We start from the raw sequence: 20,645 nt of genomic DNA on the forward strand, positions 1-20,645 counted from the left end.
AACTGCGACATGATAGGAATTCTGAGTCTTGTAACTTATCTCCAGTAATTACTGCCTTCCATAGTTGTCTCATTGCGTTGTGACCAACTAATTGTCTAGCATGCTTTGGGTAGGATTGAAACCGCTGTTTTCAAACAATGTTTATCTGGAACCGCAGAAACTCAACATATTTATCGACTGCACCACAGGCCCCCAAAGAATGAATGCACAAAATATGAAGCCTCATCTCAAAGGATCCCAAAAATAAAAGATAAAATACAAATAAAAAAGCAAACATAAAGTGGCCTTATCTGTCAGTCTGTCTCTTTGCGGAATGGTCTCTACCAAACTCATTTGTCATTTTTTTTTATTTATAGACTTCACACTTGATTTATAAAGGATTTGAACCTGTGGAACAAATTCAATTTGGTCGTTAGTCAGTAAAAATAACTGTTAAGGGGTCAAAATTGAAAGAAATGCCACTTGGCAAGCGTACGTCATTAAAGTGCTCTTTATGCATACACACTGTAAAAAAGTAATAAAGAACGCAAGAGAGTTAAATGCTCAGTGCGTCAAGTCCAAAGTGGCTGAGCAGCGGCTTGGTTCTCACCAGTTTTGGCAAATAGCAAACAGAATCCTGAAAAGAAGTGTGTGTTCTATCCCAACTCTCATAAATGGACATAAGGTCATCTTGTCAGCATCAGACAAAGCCAAACTCTTTGCCAAGAACTTTGCAGCTAATTCTACCCTTTGCGACCAAGGCCGCCAACCTCCAATATTTCCTCCTGTATCAGAAAACACGCTATGTGATATACAAATATCTGTACGTGATGTTACCAAGCTAATCAAAAACCTTGATTCCAGTAAAGCAACCGGCCCTGACGGTATTCCAATTATAGTACTCAAAAGGCTTCAACCAGAACTAGCGCCGATCCTTACAAAACTGTTTAAACATTGTCTTAAGGAGAAGTGCTTCCAGTCACCCTGGAAAATCTCACCAGTATGCCCTGTATTTAAGAATTCAGGTGATCGCTCATCTCCCTCTCAGTACAGGCCAATAAGTCTCCTGAGCGTCATGAGTAAGTTGCTGGAATCTGTGTTAAATAGAGACATAATAAACCATCTCAGCAAAAATAACCTTCTTAGTGACACACAATATGGTTTCCGTTCTGCTAGATTTACAGCAGATGTTATATCGCATAGGATTAGCGAATCTCTCGACGGAAGCTACCTTTCTAGGGCAATTGCTCTTGACATATCTAAGGCCTTTGATAGAGTATGGCATAAAGGTTTACTTCACAAGATCTCCAGCTACAGTATAGCTGGAAATGTCTTCTGAATTATTAAATCATTTCTCTCTGATCGGTTCATAAGAGTAGTGGTTGATGGGCAGAAATCAGAAACTTTCAGTATTAATGCTGGAGTCCCTCAGGGGTCGATCCTGGGCCCAACTCTCTTCCTAATATACATTAATGATCTTCCAGTTCACTTCCTTACATAATTCGTAGACAGTTATGCTGATGACACTACTATCTATGGGAGCACATCTAAGACCGTAAACTATTCTCTGATTCTCTCTTCTCTGATCTGGAGCAAGTGGTACAATGGGGAAAGAGATGGCTTGTTACTTTTAATGCATCTAAAACCAGGCTTTTATCTTTACATCATCAACGCTCTGATCCTCATCTGGCATCAATTGAAATGAATGGCTCTCCTCTTGGGGAGGCCGCATGTTTTGATAAGCTTCTGGGCTTGATCTTTACTCCTGATCTTAAATGGAACATATACATTAAATCTGTTGCCAAGGCGGCTGGAAAAATGGTGGAATCTTTCTAGCGATCCAGTAGATATCTCACTGCTGATGCAATTCTCTATCTATATAAGAGCCAGGTACGTCCAGGGATGGAGTACTGTTGCAACATCTGGGCAGGATCTGCTAGAAAGGACTTATCTTGCCTTGATATAGTTCAAAATAAACTTTGTGGCCTCGTAGGGGATGTACTTATCTTTTCCCTGCAACCTCTTTCTCATAGAAGAGATGTTGCGAGTTTGTCTCTGCTTTATTGTTATTTTCATGGCAAGTGCTCGACTGAGTTCCAATCTATGCTCCCCCCTTCGCCAGACTTTCACAAGAAACACCCGTCTAGCAGAAAACACTATCAATAATTTCCTCCACTCTTTATCTGTGCCTAAACCTAAACGTAGATTCCATGAACAAAGCTTCTTTCTTAGAACTGCACACCTGTGGAATTATATTCCGTTTTTCTGCTTTCCAGCTGACTACAGTATAGTTGTCTTCAAGTCTAACATAAACAGGTTTTTGATGAACATATAAGTTAACAAATTTAATTTGATGAACATATAAGTTAACAAATTTACCGAATTTCCATTATTAACGATTACTATATTGTCCAATTGACTACTGTACACTCTTAACCCTTATCCTCAAGTGGCCTCTTGGCCTTAATAAGTGGTGATTATATGTTAGACAACGTACTTTTTTTTGCAGTTTTTGTATAAGCATGGATTTACGTCAGACGGTAACGGATAAAAGTGGAGAGCTATCTGTTTTGATTTCGATTTTAGCTGATGGCACCAAAGTGATATTCTTTTTTTACTTTTACAATTTAATAATCAATAGAGTATGGATCTATAATAATAAATACGAAATTTTAACACTAAAAATTATAAAATGAGGATCAAGGATAAGTGGAGTTATCTGGGAAACGAGTGGCGCTCTCTCCATACACCTCGGTGTAATAGCTAACGAAAACGGAGCCTTCAGGTTACACTCGTCTACAGTCGACCACTTATTGTTTGTAATAGTATTTCATTTCACCAAATAAATAAATATATTTTTTTTTCGTATTATTTGGATTCATCGCACTACTGTTCTCGTCTTGATTGGATTTTCACAAAGTTTCAGTCGATGTAATCTCCGACCTTATCTGAAATTCCGTCCATATTCCCGAGTTCGACAAAAACATTCCTGAGTTCGACAAGATACACCTGAAGAAGATCGGGGGTGACACCGATCGAAACATTGTGAAAATAATACTCAAGATGAGAACAGTACAGTAGAACCCCGGGATACTGTGACTCTAGGATACGTTTATTTCAGGTTACGATGTAGAATACAATGTTTTTCCGACTTTGGTTACGGTATTTATCCCGCCTTATGGTGTTATTTGTAATGTTATTTGATTATATACATGTGTATTATATATTGCACTGCATTTTATTACTAATATTCCAAGGTTCTATTGTAGTCCGATTAATCCAAATAATATGAATAATCAATCTTCATTTCAAAAATTCAGAAACATATTTTTTTTTTTTTTTTTTTTGTATTTGCAGCGGAATGTGTGCACTCTGGTGACCTCTATAATGTAAGTGACCTCTATAATTATTTTCATTTCTTATTTATTGTATTTATTTGTTTCCCCACCAAAGCAAAAAATTTATTTGTTTGCTTCCCCACGAAGGCAAATTAGGCACAAGGCCGTTTTTAATGTGGGGTAAAAACCAGCTTCCCTAAAAGTAGGCAAAAAGGGGGTACTCTGGTTACCAAAAATAATTGTCCCAGTATAGAGGGTTCCCCCTCCATTGACTGGTACAAATTATCTTGAGTGCAGCATCTGCAGAACAGATACTATACTTTGAGCAAATTAGGCACAAGACCGATTTTTAATGTGAGGAGTGAAGGGGAAATGGGGGCCAACTCCCCGGGGAGTAGGGGAGCTGGATAGTGACAATTTGTATGAAGGGTTGATATTTATTTGCTTCCCCACCGAGCAAATTAGGCACAAGGCCGATTTTTAATGTGAGGAGTGAAGGGGAAATGGGGACCAACTCCCCGGGGAGTAGGGGAGCTGGATAGTGACAATTGGTATGAAGGGTTGATATGTATTTGCTCCCCCACCGAGCAAATTAGGCACAAGGGCGATTTTTAATGTGAGGAGTGAAGGGGAAATGGGGACCAACTCCCCGGGGAGTAGGGGAGCTGGATAGTGACAATTGGTATGAAGGGTTGATATGTATTTGCTCCCCCACCGAGCAAATTAGGCACAAGGCCGATTTTTAATGTGAGGAGTGAAGGGGAAATGGGGACCAACTCCCCGGGGAGTAGGGGAGCTGGACAGTGACAATTGGTATGAAGGGTTGATATGTATTTGCTCCCCCACCGAGCAAATTAGGCACAAGGGCGATTTTTAATGTGAGGAGTGAAGGGGAAATGGGGACCAACTCCCCGGGGAGTAGGGGAGCTGGATAGTGACAATTGGTATGAAGGGTTGATATGTATTTGCTCCCCCACCGAGCAAATTAGGCACAAGGCCGATTTTTAATGTGAGGAGTGAAGGGGAAATGGGGACCAACTCCCCGGGGAGTAGGGGAGCTGGACAGTGACAATTGGTATGAAGGGTTGCCTCTACATTGACCAAGATCTTATATGTGGGGTTTCCCCCACATATGGGCTTTGTTTGCAGTATCTGCCGGGACAGATACTACACTTTGATCCCGTCAAGAACAATAGAAAAAAGTCAAGCCTCTTTTCATTTCTTATTTATTTTGACAAATTTTCAAATGAATAACGTTACTAGTTATTATTACCTCATTATTTTTAAATAAATTTACTATTTAAATACTCCCAGCACATCCGCCTTATAGCAAAATCCCGCACCTTTAGTATCAGGTCTTAGATACTGGAATTCTACTTGAATAGCTTATTTCCTCGATATGCTTACCTTTGAATTGTTTTTTTTTTATTGCTTCATGTATCGAGGCGGTGGTTGAGGCTGAAGACGGCTACACTGAATAGATGTCAACTCTATAACATAATCAAGTTACCTACATTGATTTTTTCAATAAAAGTTTAAAAATAAAGATGTAGTGTTGTTTTCTTTATTGTTCCACCCTGTATATATCCCGCCAGGGAAGAGGTCGACGTTAAGTTTTTGCAGTTAGGTGTCGAAGTGCTCCGCGTGGTATTCCCAAATGGTCACCCACCTAATACTGATCAAGCACCACGTTGCTTAACTTCGACCAATTGGTGTGTCAACGAGATTGTGTCGTATAATGTCAGAGCTAGTTGAATAAACGAATTCATATACACAGTTCATACACGATCTCACTAACCAAACAGGCGCGTTAATATACAAGCGCAACTAAACTAGTAGCTAATCGAGCAGAGTGCTCCATATTTGTCCAGGGGAACTGAAACGAGGAATATTAATTAACTAAACTTTTAGCCATTTAAAACGGGCAAAAGTTATAGACCGTTAGCTTATAACGTTCTGCCAAATTGATATTCGAATATGGTTAAATTCGTGCTATTTTTTGCATTAAATACTAATCACTATAAATCACAAACTGTTCATCGAACGAACACCATAATAGTTCGCCGCCCCCTATCATAACAAAGTTCCGAGGAAAACATTCGGCCAGATAAGCCCAGTTGTTTCCGGAGAAAAAAAAAGTGAAAGAGACAGATAGTCAAACAGACAGACAAACAAAGAGAAATATAAGATAGATGGATAATTAAAGCTTTAACAAAGTCGGAATTGTCGGAATTTTCACAGTGTTCTAGCTTTCCTTCGTTCTTATTATATAAAACTCAATTCAACTATATATTGCCCACATTATCCACCCTTGCGCTTTTTTCTAGAAGTTTATAATGATATTGTACTTTACAGAATGGAAGTTCCTGGAAACCCGATGCATGCACCTTTTGCATCTGCGAAGACCCCATTGCTGTCTGTCATACAAAGCGTTGCACGATTCCGACATGTGACCCCAAACAGGTAAAGTCCTTTTTTACTTTCCGAAAAGTCAAGAAGGAAAACAGTCTGAGCACTTCCGTGGGTAAATAACATTTAATTTTTATTAATATAATTGTCTTATTACATATAGTTGTACGTATACGTGGTTTCTTAATTAACGGTATTTTTACTGCCCACCTACTTTTGGTCTCCCTATATATATATATATATATATATATATATATATATATATATATAGAGAGAGAGAGAGAGAGAGAGAGAGAGAGAGAGAGAGAGAGAGACAGACAGACAGACAGACAGACAGACAGACAGAGACACAGAGAGAGAGAGATAGATATGTGTGTATGTATTTTCTTCTTCAAATTCTTCTTTAATTTTGTATATTAAACTTTCTAGCAGTTTTTTGAGGAATATCCACTCGTCTCTAAGAAGTTGTTTACTGATCTTCCGTTACTCAACGAAACACGCGTAAGAGGTAACATAACAATTCAGGCGTCTGCATACAAAAATTAATAAAAATTATCAGTATGAATTGATTCTGCCTTTTTGAAATTTTACAAGAATACCTAATGATATATATCTATCTATCTCCCTTACACACACACACACACACACTCTCTCTCTCTCTCTCTCTCTCTCTCTCTCTCTCTCTCTCTCTTTGTATATATATATATATATATATTGGGGTAGAGAGGGCTCCCGAAAGCCGTGGTGAAGGCAACCTTTCTAGGAGAAGCAAATCTCTGATTTAAAAAAACCATTAAGCTGGTCTGCAGTTCAATTTGTTGCTGGCTATCTTGCTCTTGCTTGTTGCTGGATCTCAACATTTTGAACCGAGAGAGAGACTTAGCTGTCGTACAAAGCTAAGACTCTGTAACATCATATTTGTATGGATACTCCCTCAGACATTTGGGCTCATGGATTTTAAATGTCTGAGGGAGTGGCACTCGTCTGACAAGACGTTGCAATCATCATATATATATATATATAGTAGTAAGTTAGAAAAATATATATACTACCCAGCTCTACCTATGTATTGAGCACTGTTGAAGTAAATACTTAGTTTACGCATAAAATTATACTTTAGCATATTAATTTATATGATTAAATGAATTATATATATATATATATATATATATATATATATATATATATATATATATAAATATATATACTAGCATGCCGCCAGGTATTGCCTTATCGTAAGATACACTTAAATATGATATTTTGATTAATGCAGATTTCGTATTTATTATTGTATTATATTGGACCTAATATATAGTAATCATTTAAAAAGTCTTCTAAAAAAATGACGTGTACACCACCACAGAGAATCGAAACCAAAACGTTTAGCTTACGATTTACTTTTTCCTTTGACGTTAATGCCTGAGCTATGAAGACATAACCTATATATTAAGAGGAGTTTTTTAGGAAATTTTTTTAACAAATATATGTACGCATACATAAATATATATATAGAGAAAGAGGTTTGTGTTTACTGTAACCTTTTTACGCAAATATTACACAAGTATAAATCATATAGAATATCTGCATGAATATAATTGCCCGTAATCTTCTAGTATATAAATCTCATCTGTCTGTGTAAATGTATGTATGTATGTCTGCCTAAAACCTTCAAAAGAGGCAACGGATTTTCACGAAATCGGTGTCGTTTTGAAGTCGACCCTTCGGACGACGAATGTGGAAAAATTGGCTAAAAACATTAATTCCTTCATCCTAAACTGGGCACATATTTACATTTTGCCGGTATTTTCCAAAGTCATCCCCTCTTTTCGATTTACTAGGCTTAATTTAAACCTTCGCCACTTCCGGTTTGACGATGGACGCAACGGCAAAAGTTCACTTTTTTCTTTTTTTTTTTTTTTACGTTCTTTTCCTTCTTCGCGGTACGGGTTCGAACCTACCTGCCTACTATTTTTTTTATTTTTATTCATTTATTTATTTATTTATTTATTTATTCTTTGCTCAACACACACCTCCAAATACTCGGGCAGCGCCGAGCACCTAGGCGAGTAGTTAATAAAGAAACCCGAACAAACTAATAAGGAATCAATTGAAATTAGCTAGATCTTTTGCAGATGAATGCAATTCCATGACTCATGTATAACAAAATAAATGAAATAAGAAAATAGGAAAAAAGGGTTTAATATGAATATCAATACACACAAAAAATATAGGGGTATAGATATATCCATATCTTTACCTCTTTCTCTCCCTCTTTCTTTTCTATCGTTATTTTTTATTATATTTCCCTTCTAACTGACTATCTCATTAATGTGCGAAACATTTACATTTCACGTTAGCGTTTGTGTTCCTTGAAAGAAGCGCTGGTTGAGTTTAAATAAAATAAATACGTATTAGATACGTTTGAAGCTAAAACAACGCATTATTACAAAATAAACAGATATTTATTTTGTTTATATTTATGAATTTCAAACAAAATAAATATCTCTTTATTGAATTCCGCGTGACCAACGTATCGTTCCGACATTTGAAAAGACTACCGTAAAAACAACAAACGGACTTCTACTGATTCTATGCTCCAACAACAACATGACAAAAAAAAGAAAGAAAGAAAGAAAGAAAAAAAGAAAGAAAAACATACTGATGATGAAGTGTATCTTCGAAATATATTTATGAATTTCAAACAAAATAAATATCTGTTTATTTTTGTAACAATGCGTTGTTTTGACTTCAAACGTATCTAATATGTAGTTATTTTATGCATTTACAATTGTTTATATGATAGAAAACAAAAACAAAAACAGAAACCACTTGTATTACTATTTAAGAGATTAGAGATTATTTCGATTGAATATATACTGAATTACGTCCTCTAAACATTGTTTAATTATGTCCTTTAAACATATAGATATTAAAACAGGGGCACAACGTACATTATTATTATTATTATTTTCATTATTATTATTATTATTATTATCATTATTATTATCATTATTGTTGTTGTTGTTGTTATTGTTATTGTTATTATTATTATTGTTGTTGTTGTTGTTGTTATTGTTATTATTATTATTATTATTATTATTATTATTTTTTTTTAGAAATTAAAGACAATTCCGGCTATAAAAGATTATAATATTATGATAGACCGATCTTTCCATTCATTGGAGTTATACTAAGATTTATTCTTCTTTGTTTTTCTTTTCTTGAAACAGGGGATGCAACTTGTGATTTTGGCCGGAAGTTGCTGTCCTGTCTGTAGGGACATGCAAGATTCTTGCATCCAAGATGGAAAACTTTTTGAGGTAACAACAAATATTTATTTTCCTGAACTTTTTTTAAGTGTGGATCAATAATTTTCTATCTATCTATCTATCTATCTATCTATCTATCTATTATATAAAAGGAACTTTGTGCAGTGTGTGTGAGTTCGTTCCCTATGGATTCCTAAACGGCTCGGCCGATTTTTATGAAATTTCATACAAAGGTACTTCATGTGCCTGGCAGTGTTCTTAGATAGGTTTTGCATCAGAATGTAATCGATAAGTATCGATAACCGATAATCGAAATAATCCGATTAAAGAAGAAACAGGCGACTTTAACCAAAGTTAAAAGTCTTATACAGCCTAACATAGCAAGTGCATTTCAAAAGTTTTATTATCATCCAAGCCAAATAGTCCGACAAATACAATTAACGGTAGGTTCTTTTATATGACAAGAGCGCATTCGAAATAAATGTCTGTTTAAAGCACAGTTGCAATTTTATACTTCTTTTTTCATTTTAAACTTAAATTCAAGCCATTATCGATGCACACGTAGTAAGACTAGGCATATAAAATCAACAGTAAGTTCTTTGATATGATAGGGACGCGTTCGAAATGAATGTTTCTGTTTAAAACACAATTGAAGCATGATACTTGACTTTTGCATTTTAAACTTCAATTCAAGCAATTATGCATACAAAATCAGTTCATAAAATCAACAGTAGGTTGTTTACAGTGCAATGCAGACTACAATATATTATTAATTCACAATCGCATTCTCCATGTCACCCGCACTAGGGATCGAAACTTCAATCTCCAGAAGACTGTCACTTACACCTGGATTTTACCTTGTACTCCATCTCTTATGCCACATGTTTTTTTTTGTTTTTTTATGAATAATTCCAATATGAATTTAAGGACCTTAAACATATTCTTAGTTTAGATTAACAATCTTACGACTTATCAGCATAGATATGATTAATATACACTCACATACACACATTAAGCGAAGCTCGCTATTTGTTCGTAAACAAACTAGGAGCTCGAGCACTGTTAAGCGATGGCAAATGCTTATTTAATAGACATTTGATGAATCATTTATGAGCACCGATCCATGGTCCTGTGCTTAGAGCTGCCGACTGTCAACATTATGGTTGTAGGCTAAAGAAAGATGCTAGTTTAGCCGCACTGATGAATTGTGATACAACGAAACAGTATTGCGTATGGATGACTATATATATATATATATATATATATATATATATATATTATAATAAAAGTCGTATTCCTGTTTGTTCGTTAATAATATACGTCACATATGACGCCATAGCAGATGAAGGGATTAATAATGGCGTGACAAAAGGATTGGATATCCATACACTTGTTCTGATGTCATGGAAGCCAATCAGTTTGAAACCTATCAGTCTTAACCTTGCACCCTTTCTGGACTTAACTTGAACACAAGCAAGTTGGTTCGAGATAGGGCCGCATCAACCGCGTTATTGACACACAGTAATTTGATTGGATTGCGAAGCACATGTTGTTCGAATGGATGAACTAATAATACCAACTAAGCTGAGAACAGTAGTCCAAATAATACAAAAAATAAATCATAATCTAAAATAAATATAAAATAAAATACAATTTATGGGTTAATCGTGAATATACCTACCTTGCCCGGGTAAAGATCTTAAGAAGATTCTCGCCCCTCGCTCACAGGGAAACAAATATACCCTAGCAGACATTGGCTACTACACAAAGGGGTGTGGGTCAGTGCAGCGATAATATTTCATTAATTTATGTATTAAATTTATTTGACAGAACGATGCCAAGTGGAATGTCACCTCATGTATGGCATGCCATTGTAAATGGGGCCGGATGTCCTGCACAAGTAAGAATTGTCCCATGATTCACTGCCAACCGGGAGAGACATTTGATCAACTTCCGGGAGAATGCTGTCCAAAATGTATGCAAACCAGACGTAAGTTTCAAATTCTTACAAAATTAATCTTTGCTGTTGCTTTGGTAAGTCTATTTAACCAAGTAAATCTTTCTGTCTGTTGGAGGGTCATTCAACGAATAAGGCAAAAATAAAGTAATTAAATAATTAAGGCGAAAAGGAAGTCATTCAAAAAATAACACGGCATAAAGTCATTCAATAAAGCGGAAAAATATTATTCAATAAATAAGGCGGAATATGGTCATTCAATAACAAGGTGACATAAAATCATTCAATAAATAATATTATTTGTAAATTAAAGAGTAAAAAAAAACCTTTGAAATCTGTGATTTAAATTCAGATATTTTGTAAACACCCGATAAATAAAGCGGCATAAATCAATAAATAAGCCGAAATAAGGCCATTCAATAAAAATGGCAAAATGAGTTCATTCAATAAGTAAGGCAAAATAAAAGCATAATAAAGTGCGAAATGAGTTCATTCAATAAATTAGACAAAATAAAAACATTAAAAATAGCAAAATCAGTTCATTCAATAAATAAGGCAAAATAAAAGCATAATAAAGTGCGAAATGAGTTCATTCAATAAATTAGACAAAATAAAAACATTAAAAATAGCAAAATCAGTTCATTCAATAAGTAAGGCAAAATAAAAGCATAATAAAGTGCGAAATGAGTTCATTCAATAAATTAGACAAAATAAAAACATTAAAAATAGCAAAATCAGTTCATTCAATAAATAAGGCAAAATAAAAGCATTCACTAAAAAAATGAAATAAATAAGGCGAGTACACCAATAAAAGACAAACTTTTACCAAATGCATTTTAAAAAAATGTCTATATTTTGTTTCTCAGAAAAGCAAGGGGGGGGGCTTCCTAGGTGCTAACACTTGATTTCTATGTGCGATATATAGATATTCGAATATTCTATTAATTTTTTTAAAATCTCAACCATTGAGCTTGTAAAGAATTAAGAATATTAATTTTCCTCAATTGACTATTTACCTATTATAGCATATCTTTCTTGTGTTATAGTATATATTTCTTGTGTTATAGTATATATTTCTCGTGTTGTAGTATATATTTCTTGTGTTATAGCATATATTTCTTGTGTTATATATTACTTGTGTTATAGTATATATTTCTCGTGTTGTAGTTATATATTTCTTGTGTTATAGTATATATTTCTTGTGTTATATATTTCTTGTGTTATAGTATATGTTTTATAGTATATATGTCTTGGGTTATAGCATATATTTCTTGTTTTATAGTATATATTTCTTGTGTTATAGTATATATTTCTTGTGTTATAGCATATCTTTCTTGTGTTATAGTATATATATCTTGTGTTATAGTATATATGTCTTGTGTTATAGTATATATTTCTTGTCGTCTCTTGGTCTTACTGGATTTCAGGACAAGAATTCATCAAGTTTGGTAGAGTACCCAACTTTGTGCAGTTACTTAACGTAGCATCGCTTGGTGAAGGTTTGTTTATAGGGAAAATAATTCCTGACAACCCCATGTGCAGAGAGACTTTAGGCGCTCAAGGATAGTGTCTAGTAGGCATACAACCTCTCTCCAGTAGGCATTCAAGCTCTCTTCAGTAGACATTAAAGCTCTCTCCAATAGGCATTCAATTTCTCTCCTCTGGGTATTCAAGCTCTCTCCAGTGGACATTCAAGCTCACTCCAGTAGGCATTCAAGCTCTCTCTAGTAAGTAGGTATTCAAGCTCTCGCCAGTAAACATTCAACTTCTCTCCAGTAGGCATTCAAGTTCTCTCGAGTAGGTATTCAAGCTCACTCAAGCAGTTATTTAAGCTCTCTCCAGTATGTATTCAAGCTCTCTCTAGTAAACATTCAACCTCTTTCCAATAAGCATTCAAGCTTTCTCCAGTAGGCATTCAAGTTCTCTCCAGTAGGCATTCAAGTTCTCTCCAGTAGGCATTTAAGCTCTCTCAAGCAGGTATTTAAGGTCGCTTTAGTAGGCATTCAAGTTCTCTCCAGTAAATATTAACCTTTTCTCCAATAGGCATTCAAGCTCTCTTCAGTAAATAGTCAACTTCTCTCCAGTAAACATTCAACTTCTCTCCAGTAGGCATTCAAGTTCTCTCGAGTAGGTATTCAAGCTCACTCAAGCAGTTATTTAAGCTCTCTCCAGTATGTATTCAAGCTCTCTCTAGTAAACATTCAACCTCTTTCCAATAAGCATTCAAGCTTTCTCCAGTAGGCATTCAAGTTCTCTCCAGTAGGCATTTAAGCTCTCTCAAGCAGGTATTTAAGGTCTCTTTAGTAGGCATTCAAGTTCTCTCCAGTAAATATTAACCTTTTCTCCAATAGGCATTCAAGCTCTCTTCAGTAAATAGTCAACTTCTCTCCAGTAAATATTCAACTTCTTTCCAGTAGGCATTCAAGCTCTCTTCAGTGAATATTCAACTTCTCTCCAGTAGGTATTCAAGCTTTTTTCAGTAGACATTCAAGTTCTCACTGGTAAGCATTCAAATACGATTATTGTAAAATAATAATAAAAATTGATTAAATTAATTCATAATTTATTAAAAATGTTCATTAAAAGGCGAAAGAGAGAGAGGGCGAACAGCAATATTTAACACATTGTTGTATTTTTCCTTGTTCTTTTTTTTTTTTAGATTCGTGCCTTCATAACGGTATATACCATTCTGATGGTTCCAGTTGGAATCCAATTCCTTGCACAAACTGTGTTTGCCAACATGGGCAAGTCAAGTGTTATCCGGTCCAGTGTCCATCTTTAGTTTGCCAAAAGGTGCGTTCTCTATTCTATGTGATTCTGCTCTGCTAAACACTCAACATTACAAGGTAAGGATCAAGGGTAAGTGGAGGATAAAAGTCAAGCTTTCCCTTATATCTCGATGTAGTAACTAACAAAGAAGGAGCCTTCGGTTCGTTCATACTTTTATTCATAATCCCCTACTGTATCATATACGAGTTCAGTTGTTATTATATCACTCTGTCAGGCATTACCTTCTCCTATTTTAGGGATGGGGGTCTAGTATCTGGTCATAATATAATCTTTATGTGTTTGCCCGTTCTACTTTTTCTCGGAAAGTACTGAACAGATCTGACTGAAAGTTTGTATAGACATTTGTAATTATAGAGTGTGGCAAACTAAGTATTATGGTATCTGTTCAATGTCAAATTAAAAATGAATTCTTTCACTTTTCCTCATAAACTACTGGGCCGATTTGGCTGATTTTTTTTATGTGCCGCAAACTAAATATTATTGTATTTGTTTGATATACAGTTAGGGATTAATAGAATTTTTTTATGGAAATCGGTCAAGACAAAGCATGAAGCTGCTTGATGTAAAGAGAAAAAATGCTACTTTAAACTCTCAAATTTGCCAACGGTAAGTGTTAGATAATAGATTCTGCCACAGGAAGCAGCAATTCTTCCCTTGTTGTCAGAAACAATGCCCCTGGAATGTGAGGACTAAAGGATAACATAAGGGAAGTAAGTTACACGGCTGCCGAAAGTAAACCCAAGATCCACGTTCTACTCTCCTTGATACCAGATTTACTCTCAATATTTTTCGGAAACTACTGGGCCTATCTGGCTAAAATTTTGCATGTACCTTTGCTATGATAAGATGTAGCAAGCTAAGTGTTATGGTATCGTTCGATACTGAGTTAGGTAATTATAAGGATTAATATTAATGCAAAAATGAACACAAATTTAATCATATTTAACCATCAATTTAGCATAAAACACTCATTCGAAGTCAAAGGGATAAAACTTTTGCCCGATTTTAACGAGCTAGTTTTATTTATAGTTTCTTAGTATGTCATATATTTGGAGTGTGCTGATGATCACATAGTAATCGTGGCATCCATTATCTCTTAAACCAAACGGACACCAACGAGTATATAATGTTTGTATTTGTGCAGGGTTCTACGGACAAATTTATCTTTAGCTGACCTTTCACAACTAAATATTTCCGTCTACTAGCCAAATGGAAAAGTTACTCGCAAAACCCACATGATTTTTAGAATATGAAATTTTCGTTCTGTAATGAGGAAGTGCATCATAAAATTTTACTGTATTTTTTTTTGAATAAGTGGAATTCTAAATATGCACCGAATTTTATGCTGAGACTTGAAAGTATAAATATTCAAATTCATTCGGAGTTCTGTTTTTTTAAGAGTCTTCCTTAAAAAAGAGTATAGTGCTTTAATATTAAACCTTTTATTGTTTAAATAATTTGATCTTACTCATTTTATTTTTAAAAAAAAATGATTGAAAAAGCAATTTTCATTCAGCAATAAGCTTTGGAAGATTGTCGGTGAAAAAAATTCAATCGCTAAAAGATGAGCGTTTCATTATTTCTAGTCGCCACTTGGAAAAATCACTAGCAAATGCGACTGTTTCACTCGCAATGTAAAGCCCTGTTGTGGAAAGCCGATTTTGCACTGATGATCAGCATTTGCGACTGTCTCTCACGCTTTCGTTTGAAATAGTTTTTATGTTGATCATCTGTCATGCTAAATTTTAAAATAGCTTTTATGTTGATCTGTCGTGCTTAATTGTAAAATCGCTTTTATGTGTGCCTGTTATTATTAATTTTAAAATAGCTTTTATGTTAGTCTGTTATGCTTAAGTTTGAAATAGCTTTTACGTTGATCTGTCATGCTTAATTTTAAAATAGTTTTATGTTGGTCTGTTATGTTTAAGTTTGAAATATCACTTCTCTTGGTCTACCATGCTTAAGTTTTGAATAGTATTTCTGTTGGTCTGCCATACTAAATGTTAAAATAATATTTATGTTGGTCTGTTATGCTTAATTTTATCATAACATTTATGTTAATCTATCATGCTTAAGTCCGAAATAGCACTTTTTTCTATTATGCTTAAGTATGAAATAGCTTTCAGTTACTCTGTTATGCTTAAGTTTAAAATAGCATTTATGTTGGTCTGTTATACTTAAGTTGAAATTGCATTTTTTATGTCTGTCATGTTTAATTTTAAAATAGCATTTATGTTGGTCTGTCAAGTTTGAAATAGCGTTTCTGATGGTTTGTCATGTTTTTTTTTTAAATAGCATTTATGTTAGTTTGTCATACATAAGTTTAAAATGGCATTTATGTTAGTCTGTCATGCTTAAGTTTGAAATAGCATTTCTGATGGCCATGCTTATTTTTAAAATAACATTTTTTTTTACTGGGCATATAGTCTTAATGTTAACCGTCCTATTTTTAGTCATATATTTATTTCTATCTTTTTTTTTTTAATTCCTTTATTTCAAACCCAGGAGATTTTTCTAGATTAAATAAGGCTCACTTCACTTGTCTCTTATAATTTGAAAATAACTTTCATGCATAATATATTTTCTCTCCTTTTTTTTCTCTCCTTGTCCAGGATCAGATAGAACTCTCCGAAGGTGAATGCTGCCCCAAATGCATGGCGTCCACTTGCCAAGATGGACGACACACATTCAAGGTAAATGTTGTGTCTGTATCAATAACAACACGAACGCAGAAAGTAAAGGTAAAACAAATACATTAAGACGAAAATAAAATACATATTTACAAAGGTGCAGTTGTACTGCAGTTGGAAGATTGTCCGGCAGAAGGCGTGTTAAAGTCTTTCATGGAGCAACCGGCACATGCGTCTTGCCTATCTGGCGTTCGAACACAGCTCTCCGGTCTTGCTGACTTGATACCTTTATCTATATCTTGTTCACCCACGTATGCTAATTAGTGGGCGTCTCCACAACATTAAAATATAAAAACAAATACGAGGCTCGTTCCAAAAGTAATGCATCCTATTTTTTAACTAAATAGAAAAGAAAGGTTGAAGAGCTACAAAAACGGGAGTGGTACCATTAGAACGAGCAACCTTTTGCTCACAAGAATTTATTTTACTTCATCGTCATCATTCTCAATTCACTTTTGCCAGTGATTGGGTGGTGGATGTATATGGGCGTGTGCAGCATGCATGCTTCATTGCTCACATCACTGTCACCACTCCTAAATCTATGAGCCCATCCCCTAACCGTGCTCACATTAAGCGCATCGGCTTTTTAAATGTTAAACAGGTACTGGTGAATGTTGATTGATTCAATTTCTCTGCATGGAGACACTCAATGATGCATCTCTGTTTCTAACACACGTCCATGACAGAGGTTGTTTTGTTAGTCGCACACAGTCAATAGTTTCAACAGAGAGATGAAACTTTCACGTCATGAATGCATAAATTCAGTCATCATAACAATGCAATTTGCAATCTTCTCTGATCCATTCAGGCGAAATAAAAATATAGCGATGGGACAGAGGTTTGAACTTGGCAGATAGTGCACGACCTATTAAATTTGAGGTCCTTTTTTTACTCTGTTTACGAGTGAGTTGGTTGGTTGTTTTTGTTTTACGGCATATCAACCCTTTTCAGGTTATTTAATGCCGAATCCAAAGATTTTGAAGAAAATTTTTTTAATAGAATATATTTGTTGTTTTCAAGTCGGGACTCATAGTTGGGACTCTAACAGGTACTACCACTCCGGGTCAGAGTAGACCTGGGAGCAATGGCAATTAAAGGATGGCTCCACACTCCCCAAAGCCCGCAAGCTGGGGCCTCACCATCGGATATAGTTTGAGGTCATATCCAGGACCGTTTACGAGTGAGAGACTAGTGGTAGATGCAAACATATTCCATGCATGGGTGAATTGTCGCTTTGTAAATATATAGAATGCTCTCCGATGTGGGTAATTTTCTAGCACGTTATAGGAAGCCCACTTTCTTTGCAGCAGTTTTGACAATGTCCTAAATGTAGTTGTTCCAATTCATGTTGCCTGTTAACGTTAGGCCAAGGAGTTTGAAAGGAGGATTCTCAGGTAGGGTGCTACTTGCCATGGCAACGGTGGTTGAGAAGTTTTTTTGTAATTTTTAAAGGAAAGAAGCTTAGTCTTAGTAGAATTAAATTTTACCATTTACGAACCCATTCCATCAGCGACTGAATTTTCTAGAGGTTTTGCCATTGTCTTGGATGTGTGTCCATTCAACCCCCACCATGTCTGTGTGACGTGAACTTTGTCAATTACACACACAAAAAAAAAACAAAAAAAAAAAAACAATAAAAGTTAAAACGAAATGATTCAGGAATAATGTTATTTGTCTTTTTGGCTGGGAACAAAGCATAGTATCTGCTCTGATACCTCATTGGTTGATTCTAACAATTCTATCATGAGGAAATTTTAATTTTTTGTTCAAACCCAGAATGCCACGTTTTAAGGGAGGCGGATTTTCCCCATGTTAAAAATCAATCTTATGTGGAAGTTTACCCTCGTGGGGAGGTAAGTAAACAGGAAAATGTTCTTTGGGCCTCTAGCTGGAAACAAAATGTAGCGTCGATTCTGATGCTACACTTTGCTTAGCTGTCCTTCTAAACTGAGGCATTTTAAAATTTTTTGGTCAAATCCAGAGTGGCCATTTTGGGGGACGTGGATTAAAAACTAACCTTGTGTCTGGCCTCGCAAAGAAGCAAATAATAACCCAACGCTTCTAGACTGGGACAATTTTTATTTTTTGTTCAAATCTGGAGAGGCCATTTTGAAGGAGATGGATTTTCCACACATTAAAAAAAACCACCCTGTGTATGCCCTCCTGGGAAAGCAAGGGAATAGGTATAAATGATTAAGATAGCTAAATCATGTATTGCGTGAATACTTCCGCATGACGTGCTGCTAAACTGGATATTCAACTTTTTACAATCGATGCAGTATTAATATTTACATTGTGCTGCATTGTGTAATGAACACCCTGCAACAGAACCTTACAACTGAATGTCAAGTGACTCAAAATCTCTATTTCTGTATGCACTTATTTTCATTTGTCGCAGTTCGAAGAAATTGCCGGTCAGAAGTCCTGTTTTAATGTTCTGCGACTTTTTTCTTCTGAGGATGACTGAAAGAACAAGTCTACCAAACCAAGAACTTATGAAATTTTAGAAACTTGAAAAGTTAATATGTGAAGTTATGCCTAACATTCCGCAAGAGTTTCTTGTGAAATCAGTTAATGTGATTACTGGTCGCCTTGAAAATTTCAATCACCTTCTATATATATATATATATATATATATATATATATATATATATATATATATATATATATATATATATATATATATATTTATATATATATATTTATGTATATATATATATGTGTGTGTGTGTGTGCGCGCGTGCGTGTGTGTTCAATTTTTCAATCACTTTGTATATGTGTGTGTGTGTGTGCGTGTGTGTGTGCGTGTGTGTGTATGTTCAATTTTTCAATCATCTTGTATATATATGTGTGTATGTGTGAATTTTCAATTTTTCAATCACCTTGTATATATATATATATTTCTATATATATATAATTTAAAGGAGATTAGAACAATAGTCTAAAGAGCAGAGTGAATTTTAATGTAATAGTGAAATTACTAGTTTAATTAAAATACAGGAAAGAAAAAGTGCTCGTTGTAATTTAGATATATAATAAGCTCGATAGGTAAATATCCTAGAGCTAATTTAATATTTAGTAATGTGATTGATAATTTAAAAATCAAATTATAATTAAATTAAAAATCCGTTTCATAAGAAGGAACAACAACAAAATCAATTATTTGTACGATCGTTTCGGAAAACAGTGTTTTTATTCTGGTAGACATCAAATTACGGACAATAATTATTACATATAGTTTTTTAATAAATATATTCAACATATATTAATATATATATATTATTATATATATATATATTAATATATATATATATATTAATATATATATATATATATTCAACATATATTATTAAAGAAGAAAAGTGTGATAACAAACATAAACTAAAATACACTTCTAAAATATTTTTTCTGCCAAACTCTAATTCAATGTTTTAAAAAACACTAATTAAACAAAAGTAGAAAGAAACTATATTAAGACGTCTTTTGGCCGGAATTTTCCAAAATAAATTGTATACATTTTAAAATAGGGAGTTACTTTTTCACATACCCTGTATGCTATTGTTTTTATATTTGGTATCGTGAAGTAGCCTCATGTCAGGTTGTCCTGACAAACTCTTTTACAGAGATTGAAGACACTGTCTAATAAGTAATTCAAAATCGAAACTATATGCTTTTTATATTACTTGTATTGATCGGGCTATAGTTTTTATTAGTGTTGCCCTCCCTTTGTCAAGTAAATTTTTTACAAATTCGAAACTAAAACCATAAAATAGATGCTAACTCACAGTATACGAAAACATCCACGGAGCCAGTAACTTTTCTCTTTTCCTTTCCAAATAACAATTAACATGCCTGAAGACGGTCAAAGGACAATCTGACTGAAACGTTGCATAAATAACACTCGAGATGAGAACAATAGTCTGATCTAATAAAAGTAATATAAACAATCAGCCCTCATCTAAAAAATATAAGGACTTTAATATATGCTTTTTAAAAAAAATTATTTCAGTTAGTTTAAAGAGATCAAAGTGAGCCCTCCTACACTTGATATCATTACGATTTGAATTCATACCAGAGAGCTTTTATTTAAAAAAAGATAGACGTTGTTATCTTTTATGACTGCTATTCATATTTCGCTACAGGAATTGTGCCTAAGTATTTCTTAAACAAAACAAATTAAATTTAATTTTAATAAATAGATATGTTTATCAAA

General features: G+C 34.4%; 1 protein-coding gene across 1 annotated transcript in view; it reads left to right on the forward strand.

Annotated features, from left to right (window-relative positions):
• Positions 1 to 20,645, forward strand: part of LOC145259601 (extracellular matrix organizing protein FRAS1-like) — a 294,783-nt gene that overhangs the window by 29,584 nt on the left and 244,554 nt on the right. The window contains exons 2-7 of the mRNA XM_080117256.1: positions 3,337 to 3,368; positions 5,673 to 5,780; positions 8,957 to 9,046; positions 10,826 to 10,985; positions 13,612 to 13,745; positions 16,355 to 16,435. Coding sequence (XP_079973382.1) covers positions 3,337 to 3,368; positions 5,673 to 5,780; positions 8,957 to 9,046; positions 10,826 to 10,985; positions 13,612 to 13,745; positions 16,355 to 16,435 — 605 coding nt within the window. The remainder of the gene's footprint in view (positions 1 to 3,336; positions 3,369 to 5,672; positions 5,781 to 8,956; positions 9,047 to 10,825; positions 10,986 to 13,611; positions 13,746 to 16,354; positions 16,436 to 20,645) is intronic.

Source organism: Euprymna scolopes, chromosome 35 (assembly GCF_053919585.1).
Source record: "Euprymna scolopes isolate OS-2025 chromosome 35, ASM5391958v1, whole genome shotgun sequence".
Lineage (NCBI taxonomy): Eukaryota > Metazoa > Mollusca > Cephalopoda > Sepiida > Sepiolidae > Euprymna > Euprymna scolopes.